Raw genomic sequence first — 14,015 nt, 5'->3', positions numbered from 1 at the left:
GGGGGCCTCCTATGGGCTCTCTACACCTTTGAGCTCACACATGGGCAGGAGAACAGACCCAGGCTGCTGGCCTCCTTGTGCTGCCAGTGCTGTGCCAGCTCCATGTGTGCCTGTCCTTCCTGGAAGGCCTCAGGGGTATCCAGAGACTCAGGACAGATCCTCTCAGGGACACAGCCCTGCTTTTGGGGGCTCAAGTCGTGCCATCTTGGGGAGAGGCAGCCCAGTCACAGCCTGGTGAATTATGACTGAAGATCCTTTGAGGACAATGCTGGCTCTAGTCAGCTCCTACTTATAATAAAGCAAATATGTTTATAAGAACCACATGCTGGGGTCAATCCTCTACACAAAACGGAGCTCAACCTGGCTTGGATATAGTGAAGCTGCCCTGGAGCAGAACCAGGGCCAGACTGGTCACCCTATACCTGGCCCCTTCCATGGTGCTCAGATGGGGCTTGTTCTCACCCATGTGCCCCCAGAGGCAGCTGAACCATGCCCTACTGGGTGGTCTTAGGTCCTCCTCCCTGGGATGATTCACTGTGTATGTGCTTGGGGCTGGGTGGCAGATGTCATGGAACAGGAAGGGAAATAACGGGGGAAAAGCCGTTCTTCCAGGTAGCCCAGGGAGCGGCAGATACCAGGCATCCTGTCGGCATCCAGAGATAAATGTGAGCCTGTGAGTCTCACCATCAGCCCTCGGGGTTAGGATGATTGAGAGGATCTGAGCTAAAGATGATAGAGATCTCACGGTAGCTCCAGAAAAGCTGCTGACAGAGCCTGAGGAGGTGGTCTCAGGGGACACCTGTTCCCCTCTTTGGGGCAAGACCCCTACTAGCATCTTCCCTAAAACCACACATCCTGCTGGCCTTTATTGATCAACTTTGTTTACTAAACAAATATAAAAATCAGTCTACTAAAACCAATAAGCAAAAATGTCTCAAGAGGAACAGGATAAAAAAAAAAAAAACTGTGATGTAAAAATGTAAAGGATGAAAATAAACAAATAACAAGAGCAAAGGGATTAGGATGAAGACTAATGTGCAATTAAAAGGATGTTGATGTAGATAAAAATAGAAAAGATAAAGGAGGGTTAAAAAGAGAACAAAATTAAAAGGTTAAAAGGAAAATAATAAAGAGAAAATGAAGATAAGGAATGAGATAAAAAGGAAAGATAGTAAGAAAGATGAAAAATTAAATAATTTACAGCTCTGACTAGACAAGGTAAAAAATGTAACACCCAAATGTCAAAAAGCGAAAGGATAAAAGTGTGACAAAGCTAAAATATAAAAGGATAAAAATAAAATAATAAAAAGGTGGTAAAAGATTAAAAGCAGAGCTGCATAAAATGTGAGATATAAATAAAACACTTTTCACAAGGCAAGATTAAAAAAAGGTAAAACTAGGATGATTTCGGAGATTAGGAAGAGAGATGATTAAATGAGCTAAGGTGATTCAGTCACAAAACAATACTCTGAACAGTAAGAGGCAAGCTAAAGGTAATATACCAAAAGGATACAAAATATAAGCACCTTGAAAGACCATGGGGTTAAATTTTATTAAAATGGCAGGAGCCTGATTTCAAGGGCATAAAACCCTTCTGCAGAGACACAGGGGATTTTTGCTACATAAGCAGAGGCAGAATCCAGGAGACACCCCATGCTCTTGACCTGTGAGTACTTACAGCTTCTCTGTCAATACTTGCAGCTTCTTGCAAAGATCCCTGACCTGCTGTGCTCACTGAATCCCCAGAGGCTGCATTCCCAGTATCCTGCAGGTTCCTAGGAACCCCAGGGCTAGGAAAGGAGAGAACCTGTCTTGGCCTGTAGCCTGGTCACAGCTCCATCTGTCCCACAGCCTTTCAGCTGCAAGGTATCTGGGCAGACACAACCCCAGCAGCTCTTTGGGACATGCAGTGCCACCAGGACCTGAGGAAAGAACAGTTTGATGATCAAAAACACAGACCTTTGGGGAGGAGTCCTGGCTTTGATGTTGATTTGCCTTATGAACCTGAGAAATTGCTTACCTGCCCTGTGCCTCAGTTTCTCCACCTGAAAAAGGGAGGTGATAATAGTCGTACCTACTTCGTGGAGTTCAGAGGATGAATGATCAATAAAGTGGCACAGCGTGCTAAGTGACAGCTGCTATTGTTATTCATTATTATTGATTACAAATCCAGTCCCCAGTGAACTCAGCTTGAATACAGCATGCAGAGTGAGAGATCTTGAGAAAACCTCCACTTCTGTCCACAGGCAGAGCCTTGAACTTCACCAAAGACCCCTGCCCATGGCCACAGGGGTGATCTCTAACACAGGCTGTTCTGTTACAAACTTAATTTGCCTTTGAATGCTTTCCAGGTTCATGGCCATTCCCTGGCTCACCATAGTCCCTCACTCTGCCCCCAGCCCTCCCTATTTGTTTACACTGGGCTGCTTCTTATAGTTGTGTTTCTCAGCTGGCTCTTGGAGGCATTAGGGTTTGCAGCCTCATGGGTTCCTCATAGCTCTAGTCTCCTACTGAGATATAGAACTCCAGATCAACCACCACCTCACCTTCTACCTTGGCCATGGTCTCAGCTCCTGAAGCAGATATCCCGCCGCCCATGGATGGGGCCACTGACCATCTTAACCCCACGATGTAGTATCAAATACTCACATGGCCTGGGGGCGACTGATGATTCAGCTCTCTCCATCCCCAGTGTCCAGAGATCACTGGAGGGTGAGGTGTGCTTCTCCCTATGGGGCAGTGAGAGAAGCCTACTCTTCCTGCAGGCAGGGGAATGGAGGGAATGACCTCTGGAGTATCCCTAATGGGGACAGAGGATGTGACACAGTCTTTACATGGTCCTCCAAGAAAGTCTTTCTAGCCGGAAGTGTCATCGGAGTCTCCTGGGAGAGAAGAGATGCTCGCTCCCATGCAAGGACTGGTCTAGGGCCCCCTGAAACTAGAGTTGCTCCAAATGCTCCAGAGAATATTCCCAAAAGGCTCAGCATGGTCTGCATGTCTTGGAGCCCTAGGGAATGCTCTCAGGCTTGGGCTCTCTGGGACAGCTAAAAGGTGACAGGGAGTGGCCCAGCCTGGCCCAGCCCCAGTCCCTGTGGCTGAAAATCCAGCCCCATGCTTGGCAGCCTGAATGTAGGGCCAGCACCTTCTGCTGAGAGCACAGCCCCAGCCTGTCTGGGAGGATGTTGTCAGGGCAACAGCACTTTGAGTGACAGGCAGGTCCTAAGGTACCAGTACACAACATCAAACTGCTCTGCCTCTAGGGAACAGGGACTGGATCCAAGACCCCTGATGAGGGGGAGTTTCTCCTCCCCTTTCTTTCCCAGCAATCTGGTGTGGCAGAAAGCAGCAGCTCTGTGTGAGCTGCCCCCAAACCTACCTGCTATTCTCCCCTCTCTTGAACTCCCAGCATTAGGTGCTAAAGATACCTTACCCTGAACAGACAGATGGACAGAACCCTGGCACTGCCCTTTCTGGCCCCTCAGAGCCACTGGCAGCCTTCCCCATTCCTGAGATCGAAACAGCAGCAGCAGGAGCCTGGATGCCTGCCCTCCCCCACCCTCTCGCCCCAGCCTCTGTTCTGGTTCCACTCTTCCACGAGCTCATGAAAAATTCATCTGCCCAAACCTCAGCTCACACACTGAGAAAACACACCCGGCCCACTCTTCGGGGCCCAGCTTTTGAAGGTTCAAGATTCGTTTGGCTGCCGATGTGAGCCACGGTGTGGGCATGCTTGCGGGTGTGTGGGTGGGTGTGGGACCAGCTACACACGGGTATCTGGATACTAACTGATGGGTGAATTTGTGCCGTGTGCACATCGTGACCCACATAGGCTCAACTGCCTGCCAGGCAAGCCCAACACTCAGCACCCAGCAGCAGGAGAGGGGAAAAAGCTGGGGCTGGAATGTGGGCTGGGAGAACTATCCCAGGCTGGGAACCATTCTAGGCCCCTCCTGCTGGGAGAACATGACTCCTGATACTATGTGCTGGTTCTAACTGGCTGAAGCCAAGACCTCAGGTCCAATGTCCTTGGCCTCTGTGTCTGAGAAGGGTTAGGCAGACAGGACATCTGAAAATGTGGTGCATTTGTGCCAAGGACATTGTGTATACTTATGCGTGCATGTGTGACTGTGGGCTGATATTACCTGTCAGAAGGGAGCTTCAGAACCCAGGTATCAGGTAGCTAACCCCTGGATCCTTCCTGAATTGGGGATAACCCCCAAGTCTCCCTCTTCCAACTCCATGGGCCCTGTCACTGGGAGAGGCTTAGCGCTAGGCCTGGCTTGCACGCTGGGGTAAGTGATCAGAGAGAAACCGGACCAAGAGCCCTGGCAATGGTAAGTCAGAAACGGTTATTTTTCTGGACCCCTGTTTTCTGTGACTTGTTGAAGAGAAATATTACCCCTGTTCCTACGGCTGTTCTCCCAGAGCAATAGGAGAGCGTGAAGTTATGAAATTGAGGGCACCTTCACTGAGCAATCGATTAGCAGCCGAGAGAGCTTGTGAATTGGCTGTCTGGACATTTCCAGTAATAAATTGTGAAATAGTCCATGAATAAGTAGTTGGCGGAGTTCAGAATTACCCCCTAGGAAATGTTGCAGGTCTAGAGACACATTACTAAGGCGAGCACCATTTTAATGCTCTGGGCTTTGGCTGTTAAATATGTATGCCATCCGCAAAGCACTTCCCGAAATTAATGGCATTTTACAGCTGCTCTGAAGGCAGCATATTTATATGGAGATGTATAGATTCTGGGGCTGTGGTGACTTCACAAATGAAGTGCTAATTTTAGAGGATCAGGCCAGGGAGGGGCGTGAAGACAGGGTCAGGAAGTGAGCTGTTTCAGGGACCTTTCCTGAAATGGTTTTCCACTATCAGCCATGAGTTTTAACCTTTGATGACACTGGGCGTGGCCTCTAGGCTGCAAAGGTCATTGCAGTAACCGGCCAAATAGCATACAAGAAAAAGATAAGGATGATGATGATTAATAATAATAATAATAATGGCAGCTAACAGTTGCCAGGCACTATTCTGAGTGCTTTTCATAGACTGAGTCATTTTATCCTCACAACAACCTTGTAAGGCAGGTTCTATTGTTTTCCCCATTTTACAGAAGGAGATGAATTTTGCCTAGGATTCTATGTGTGGTTGGTGGATCCTCTGGGAAAGATGGTACCTTCTCTCTAATTCTTTCCATCAGCTAAAGTCAGGGCCACCAGGTGCAGTGGTGCAACTTGTCCATTGCACAAGAGCATCAACCAAAAGACCCTGCTCGCCAGGCCCCATGCCAGGATGCAGGAGCTTTGCCCAGAGATGAATCTGCATGAAGGCAATGCGTGAACCAGCCAATGTCCTCCTTCCTCCAGCCTCAGCACTTTTCCCAGGCCCCACCTGGACTCTTCTCCAACCTTGTTGAGCTGCCTACTTGGTTGGAAGGCGAGTGAGAGAGGCACTGTGATTAAGCATGGCGCCTAGCCGAGGGTCAGCTTCCTACCCAGTTAGACTGGGAAGTGGTTTTCTCAGAATCCCTGGATAGTCGGGAATCACTTGGGGATTCAGAGACTGTCCCACCCCCACCAACTCTTTCTCTGAAGCATCCCAAAGGACTGTTGAAAAGTTCCAGTGGATCAAGCACGGATCAGGATGGGATCTAGAGAAGTAGCACTGCTAGGAGAGAGGGCCAAAGACTCAAGCCTGCCGCCACAGCGGGAGCCTGGCAGGAGGCTGCTGATGAGCATCTGCTCCTAGGACCTCTCACGAGGGTCTTCACCGGGCCTTCCACTGCCCATCCCACCCAGGGGTTTATGGGGTCAAGGGAATGACCCTGCCAGTTGATAGAAGGGTGAGGTGCCTCCATAGTTAAGCATGTGCCTTAATCTGGGCACGCGGACATGAGCTTACTGGTTTCCATGCATTTCTGTCAGCTAACTGTGGTCATACAGTCACTAAAGACTTGAGGCATTCCGTTACATGGGGGTGCTGAGGCAGGTCTGGGGACGTTTGGCTGACAGAAAGAGGCCTAGGAGCTATAGGCAGGAACAGGATGGGGGCGAAGGAAGGAGGTTCAGGTGAGTCAGAAGAAGACTAGAGTTGTCCAGGAACAGGCTCTAGGATGGCAGCCCTTTACCTGATTTGGGGATCTGGAAAAGCAGATTAACTCCGGAAGATCTGACCCCAGGGAACAGACAGGAGAGCCAAGCCAAACAGAGGTGCAGGTGACTGAGAAGGATTGGAACTGGATCCCATCTCTGTAGTTCAGCTCCTGTGTGATTCTGGGCAACTTACTGAGCTTCTCTGAGCCTAATTTTCCTCATCTATCACATGGGAACAGTGTTACTATCTTGCAAGCTAGTGAGGCTTAAATCAAACAGTCTGTGACAAAGAGTTTAAATCAGTGCCTGGTGCAGAGTAGGAACTCAATTGTGTTGAATTTTCTGAGAGTTCAGCACATCTATCACGGACGCAGGATGGGGCTTTGTGAGTGAAGCCGGGTAGATGGTGCTGGCAGAAGCGTGGACTTGCGTGTTGACCTGGATTCGGAGACCTTGCTGCATCAGAGCCCACAGTTGCTCACGCTGCGTGTCTCGACTGGATGAAGTGGATCGCCTCTCTCCACTGGCCCTTCTGCCTCTTCTCCCAGTTATTCTTTGCAGGGTTGCCAGGGGTTTGTTTCTAAATGAGAAATCAGACAAAGTCATGCTCTGGTCAAATCCTGTCCCAGGCTCCCCATCACCCAGAAAGGAAGAAGCCTGTGGTGGGTGGTGGGGGTGGATGATGGGGTGTCTGGCATGGGACAGGCATCTTTGATGCACAAGCATCTTCCTAGGGATCACCTGCCCCCGAGGGAGGGGCACCGTAGGTCTCAGGGCCTCAGGCACAGAACTTGTACTCTGGGATCACACTAATCTGAATTCGGATCTTCTCTCCCTGACAGCTAGGGGGGCTTGCACAAGTCACATATCCTCATGAACTTCACTTTCTGTATCTATAAAATGGGATTATTCATACCCACCCCAGAGGGCTGACATTAAGGTGAAATGAGGCGATACCAGCTCCTGTCTGCTGAGCTCTGGGGCTCTGCTGGACTCTGTGCCCCCCATGGGCATAAACTCATTTGCTAATTGACCAGTGCCCAGCACAGCCACATACCAATGAGCTGTCCCTGTTACCAGTAATCATTCCCCTGGGATCCTAACACAGGGGCGTGAGGAGGTTCTTGGAAAGAGAGAACAGCATCCGGCAGCGTGTAAATCTAATCTTTTAAATTGGAGTTGGAAGAGAAGTTAGAGCAGACGGCTTTCTGAAGGGCTTTCTACAGCAGTGTCCTCAGACTTGAGTGGACGTCAGAATTCCCTGGAAGGATGGAAACACAGATCGCTGGGCTCTCCCCAGAGTTTCTAGTTCAATTAGGTCTGGGGTGGGGCCTGAGAATGTGTGTTTCTAACGAGTTCCCGAGTGATGCTGATGCTGCGGGTACAGGGACCACACACTGAGAACCCTGGCCTCTATTACTAGTGCAGCAAACAGACCATGGGCTTTGGGATCAGTCTCCAGTTCAAAGCCCTGCTCCACCGCTCACTAGCTCTGTAACCACTGGGCAGTTAAATCAGGAAGTGCCTACTGAGCTCCCACCCCGTACCAGGTAGCCGTTTGTGAGGCCCCCAGCTGGCTCTCAGGACATGTACTTTCCCGCTCTTGACTTCATGGGCCCTTTATCTAAGCCACTCTAAGTGGTTTATAAAAACATAAGCAGAGGTCCTAGCCCTGACTCTCCAGTGCAAGCCTGCCTCCGCCCTACCCCCTCAGTCTTTGTCACTCCCTGCCCATCTGTCTCTGCAGGAGGAGCCCTTTGTCATGTTTCGGAAGTCAGACAGGACGCTGTATGGGAACGACCGGTTCGAGGGCTACTGCATCGACCTGCTAAAGGAGCTAGCCCACATCCTTGGTTTCTCCTACGAGATCCGGCTTGTGGAGGATGGCAAGTACGGGGCGCAGGACGACAAGGGCCAGTGGAACGGCATGGTCAAGGAGCTCATCGACCACGTAAGCATGGATGGGAGCACGGGAGGGCGCAGGACCCCGGGGAGGCTCGGTCAAGTGCTGTCTGCACCACAGGGCTGGGCAGCCTGGCAGAGGAAGGCCCTGGGGACAGGAGTGATGGAGATGAATGCTATGACCTTGAGGACTGGGGAGCCTCAGCTGAAGAAGTGCACCCCAGCTCTTGTGGGCTGCCTTGCTCATGCTCCCAACGCCATTCGCCTCCATACACACAAAGATGCACTGGCACCCATCTGATTCAGAGCCAGCCCCACTGGCATCTTTGATGAACTAGCTCTGGAGGCCTGCAGCTTCTTGGTATCCTCTGCTCCTTTAAAAGCCACCAGAGGACATCCCAGCTATGGGGCAAGGCACCCACACGAGACACTTCACCAAATTCTGGGACGCAGAGAGAAGCCTGTCACTGCGTTAAGTAACTCTGGGTCTAGTGGGAGTCCAGGAAGCTGAGAGCTGGGAAGAAGGGATGAGCAGGGCCGGGCTGGAAGCACCAAGGAGTTAGCCTCTTCCTCTGCCTGGGATCAGGAGTAGACTGAAGACAGCTGGGAGACCAAGCAGGCAGGTGTAGGGGGTGGGGGGTGGGGGTCCTGGGCTTCTTGGGACATTGGGAGGAAGAGGGAGAAGCCACAGGCTGGGGATACTCCTGCAAGGGAGGAATCAGGAGGTCCTAGGCTCGAGTCCCAGTTCTTCCTCATTAGCTTTGTGAACAGGGTCAAGTCGCTCCACCTGTCTGAGCAATTTCCCCATCTGTAAATTGGGCATGTTAATGCCCCTTCCTCACGTGATCATTGTCATAGTGGCACAAGACTGGGCCCAGAGTAAGTTCAGTAAGAGGGACCCTGGTAAGATGCTGTGAGCAAACACACTATAGTTCTCAGACGCCCAGGCTGTGGCCCAGCAGGTCTGGGTTCAAGCCTCAGTTTTGTTGTGTGACCGGGTAAGTTCATCAATATCACTAAGCCTCAATTTCTTTATTTCTAAAATAGGAGTAATTGTTGTTGTTGTTGTTGTTGCTGCTGTTGTTGTTGTTGTTGTTGTTAGAGACAGAATCACCCAAGCTGGAGTGCAGTGGTGCCATCACAGCTCACTGCAGCCTCATACTCCTGGACTCAAGTGATCCTACTGCCTCAGCCTCCTGAGTAGCTGGGACTACAGGCACAAGGCACAGCACCTCGCTTTTTTTTTTTTTTTTTTTTTTTTTTTTTTCGGTGGAGAATAGGGTCTCACTTTATTGTCCAGACTGTTCTCAAACTCCTGGCCTCAAGTAATCCTCCTGCCTTGACCTCCCAAAATGCTGAGATTACAGGCATAAGCCAACATGCCCTGCCTGAAATAGGAGTAATTAGCAACTACCATAGCTCCTGTGGTTGTTCGAGGAATTAAATAAGGCACCATTTCCACAGGCTTACCTGGCACACAATAAACATGACCTGCCTTCCAGCTCAGGGCCCTCAACTTGACTGCAGCATTTTCTATCAAGGAGTTGCTGCTGAATTCAAGGACCTGATCCATACTGGACCCCTTAGATTCCTTCTCCCATTTATCCTTCTAACAGCCCAGTGAGGCAGGTACTGTTATTAGCACCCATTTTACAGATGGAGAGACTGAGGCAGAGAGAGATGAAATGGTGGAGCCAGAATTTGGAGGCTCCTTGCCTTGTAGCCCTGTGTTCCAGCTTCTACAAAGAACCATCCTGACCCCAGGGGCAGGACAGAGGAAGGTTCATGCAGAGATCTTCACAACTCACAGAGCACCAGCCAAAGGTTTATTATGACTTCATCGCTCCAGGATGGGAGCAGGCAGCATCGGGGACTTCAGTTAAGCCCCCTTGCCTCTGTCTGAGAGGAGTTGCCCTGCAGAGACCTTGGAGGTCATAAGTAGGGAGGGGCTGGAGCTCAAGGCATGAAGGCTGGAGCCTGGCCCAATGGAGTCATTTCCTAGTCCCCAGCAAATTGGGCCCCTGTGGAAGTCTAATAGGAGACCAAAATGGTCAAGAGCATGAACTTGAGCCAGGTTTGATTCAGACTCTTCCACTTACTAGCTGTGCCTTCCTGGATGTTTCTTAACATCTCTGTGTCTCAGTTTCTGCATCTGTAAAAGAGAAATGATATTAATAGGACCTACTTCGTAAGATTATTGGGAGGACTAAGTTAATATAGTGTATTACATAGTCAGCACCATGTCAGTATTTACTATTGTTTTTATTTTTATCCTCATAACTATTCCTTGGAGGCTGGGGAGGAGGCTTCAGGAAGTCCCCTTATCTCCCTGAGCTGCACTTTCCTAACCTGACAGTGAGAGTAATAATACCTGCCCCATGTCCTTCACAGCTTGTTGTGAGCCTCAGAGGAGACAACTGGTGGGGAAGCAGCTTCTAGATTGTAGAATTCAATATAAACGGAAGGGAGTGGTGTTGTCACCGTTATTAGTAATAACTATAATTATTATGGAAATTAGTCAGCAGGTCCCAGAGGCATCTCCATCTTATCCACTCCCCTGCGTTTATGAGTGGGACTTGGAGTCTGGGGCTCCAGGTAGGCTCTGAGGCTGTCATTTGCAGAGGCAAGCTGGGCAGGGGGAAGGAGGATCACGCGGAAGGTGGAGGCTGTGTGCGGAGGTGAGCAGGGCTGGACCACCCTCACCACTCACAACATCTCCAGGGGCCCCAGAGCTTTGAAGAACTGTTTGCAAGGGAATATGATCAGAGAACCCCAGCATCAGCCTGACCTCCCTAAGCTGACCCTCAGCTGGGAAAAGGAGGGAGTGTCGTCCACGGCCTCCAAGCAGCCCAGCAGTGCTTTGGGCAGCCCAGTATTCATCAGGGTTATAGGCCAGACGGGACATGCAGGAGACCTTGTTAAGCCCGATTCCCTACAATTGATGAGCCTATTAATCCTAGCTTGGTGCCATTTTTAATAACATCATAACCATTTATTAGTGTCGTCAGATAATTAGTCTTCTCCCTAGCCCATAGAAAGCATGGTAAAGGCTTGGCAATATTATTACTTCCTTATTAGGGATCTGAATGTAGGCGTAAAGATGATGAATGCCCACCTTTGTAAGTATCTGCCCCCCGGGGCCCATTTGGAGGCCCTGGGTGGAGTCTCTGACCAGCAGGACTTAAAAAGCCCTTCCTGGCTACTCCCTGCTCGCCTCCGTCCCATGCCACATGGTCTTCCAAGGGTTGCAGAGAAGGATGGGGTAGCTAGAGGATGCATCGCCTCCTGCTGGCACACTTGCCTGCCCCAAATCGCCTTGAACTATAAGGGCAACAAACACGATCAGACAGAGCAGTGATTATTCCCTCCATCCCTCATCTTTCTTCCAAATTTTGCTCTCTCTATATTTACTGCCTGCTTGTCTGTTTCCTCTTTCGAAAATCTTCTACTCACATCCGTGCCTTAAATTATTCCCACGTGTTTTGATGACTCTGGAATCTAACCAAAATGGGTTCAAATTCTGGGTCCAGCACATTTCAGCTGACAGAGGGAAAGTTATTCCATTTCTCTGGCCTCCATTTCCATATCTATGAAATGGGGATAATAAAAGAGCCTCCTGCCCGGCATTGGTGGGAAGATTTAATGAGATATGGCACCAAAATGCTTCGCCGAGTTCCCGGTGCTCAGTAAATGCTCAGTACACAGAAGCTGTCCCGCTCATCACTGTTCCTTCCAGGGACAGCCTCCCTATCTAAAGTATGTCCAAGATTCAATGTGATGGCGGTGGGAGGGTGGCCCCTCACCCATGGTCTTCCTGCCAGGCCACAGTAGTCCAGGACCTAGACCTTACCCCCACTGGATCCAAACAGGGAGCCTCGAGGAGCTGACTCACATTGATCAGACGCATAGGGAACTGAGGCACCCACCAAGGTGCCACCTTCTTACTTTACTTGGGGCATTGGCCCTTTCTGGCACTGGGAGTCCCCATCTGCCATCCAGAGCTTCTGTGTCCTGGCACCAGGTGCCCAGGAGCCCACTTGGAGAGTGCGGAGGCAGAACCCCTAGAGTGGAGAGCCTGGAGCCAAGAGGAGGGCTGCTGCCGGAAAAGGGGGAAAGAGGCAGGCCTTGAAGAGTCTCAGGTGCTGAACCAAGGAACTGGACTTTAATCCCAAGGGCTATGGAGAATTTGAACCCACTGAATCGGAGCCAGGGAGTGACATCAACTTGGCATTTGAGGAAGGTCACTCTGCTGCTGGGCCAAACCTGAGCCAGTATGAAGGCCATTGCTGGGACCCGAACAGGGCAAGCATGGTGGCCTCACTCAGAGTGCTGCTCTAGGAAAGGAGGGAAGTTGATGCACAGCCAGCAGACAAGCAGGTGGAACCGATGAGGCTGGCGATTGGTTGGATGGACGAGGCGGGGATAAGGGAGGCATCACGGACAGGGTGTAGAATTCTACTAGGACAGTTAAGGAGGTGATGGTGTCCTGCTCACATCAAAAGCCCCCTGGAGAAATTTGAGGATTTGGGAAACAGACCCATTTGGGATGTGTTGGGATTGGGGTCCTCGTAGATGACTGACTCTGTGGCTGGGCACTTGGAGGAAGGAGCAGGGCTGGAGGCTGAGCTCTAGGAGTCATCAGCACATTCTTCAGGGAGCCTGGGAGGTGGAGATGAGAATTGCTCAGGGAGAGCAGAGATAAGGACCTGAGGTGGGACCCTGAATGGCACAGATGAAAGGGTGGAAGCCACAAGATGCTTAGGCCGGCAAGGCTGGAGGGGAAGGAAGAGAATCAGGAGAGTGTGAGGTGAAGGAGGCCCAAGGAGGAAAGGCTACTAGAAAGAGGGTAGGGTCACTGGCCACAAGGAGGTCAAGGGAGATGAGGAATGAGCATCCAGGAGTTGGCACAAGCGTGACCTCCTGGGGGTACAAGGTCAGCCCCAGCAGGGTCCTTGAGTGCTCCTGTTCTCAAATTTCACCCTCGGAGACCCAGGATTCTGTCCTGACTGCTCTCCCAGCCCCCTGCATCAGAGCAGGAGGGAGGCTAATGGGGATGCATAAAAGCTCTGCAGGCCTCAGGAAATTCATTCTTTTCTCTAAGTTGTTACATCTCACTGCAGTATGGATGGCCAGATAAGAAGTGTTCCCTGCCTCATAGATGGGGCTGGACCAAGATGAAGTATGGAACACAATGGAGACAAGGAGTCATCACGGGTAGCCTTAACATATTGTACACTTTCCTATGCAGAAGTTGCACCACCCACACATCCCCTCTGCTTCCCAGTAACATTGAGTGCAGACCAGGGAGACTGGCACAGCTAGAAGTGCCCATTTCCCTGTGTGATTCTTCTTACCGATGGGGAGCACCTGATGGGCTAAACTTGGCTGCTGTCCCAACACCTGGCAAGAGCTGGACATACACAGAGCAGCCTCACTGAATGAGGGATACGTGGGAGAACACATGGGCTTGCATGCTTTGCCCAGAGGCATGGTTGTTGTGGGGTCATGACTAGCTAGCTTCCCAGCCGTGGTGTGTGAGAGGAGGGTCTCATGTCAAGGCCATGACCCCATTGCCCACTGTGTCCACCATCTTCCAATTGGAAGCAGATCTGAGTTCTGGCCCGCATGCATGGGTGTCAGGAGGAGCCTCACACCCTTGTTTGTGTGGCCAGGAAATGTTCTGCCCAAGCTACCTTCTTTGGGCTGGGCCAGCACACTTGCAAGCAAAGCTTTCTGGGAGCTCCCCTAGGGCAAGTCAGAATCCTGGAGGGGACAGGGCAGTTGAGGGCAGGGGAAACTGCAAAGCTGGACTCTTGTTGGAGCAGCCAGGTTGCCCGGAGCAATGACTGTGGAGCCCTGGGGGAGCTCGGGATGTCTCCAGGGTCTGTCTGGGGAAACCAGGGAAATAGGTGAGGGGTGCAGGAGGGACTTGGGGTCCCATTGAGAGTCACCGCAGAACTGTCAGCTCCAGAATTCAGTGAGCAGAGACCAACCTGGGGAAAGGCCTGGAAAGAGCCTGGCAGG

General features: G+C 50.9%; 1 protein-coding gene across 1 annotated transcript in view; it reads left to right on the top strand.

Annotated features, from left to right (window-relative positions):
• GRIK3 (glutamate ionotropic receptor kainate type subunit 3) overlaps positions 1–14,015 on the top strand; it is a 238,654-nt gene that overhangs the window by 184,911 nt on the left and 39,728 nt on the right. Inside the window, exon 10 of the mRNA XM_010352665.2 lies at positions 7,837–8,040. Within this exon, the coding sequence (XP_010350967.1) occupies positions 7,837–8,040 (204 nt within the window). The remainder of the gene's footprint in view (positions 1–7,836; positions 8,041–14,015) is intronic.

This window comes from Rhinopithecus roxellana, chromosome 12 (genome assembly GCF_007565055.1).
Source record: "Rhinopithecus roxellana isolate Shanxi Qingling chromosome 12, ASM756505v1, whole genome shotgun sequence".
NCBI lineage: Eukaryota > Metazoa > Chordata > Mammalia > Primates > Cercopithecidae > Rhinopithecus > Rhinopithecus roxellana.
The sequence above is the reverse complement of the archived record's forward strand: the minus strand, read 5'-3'. Positions and strand labels throughout refer to the sequence as shown.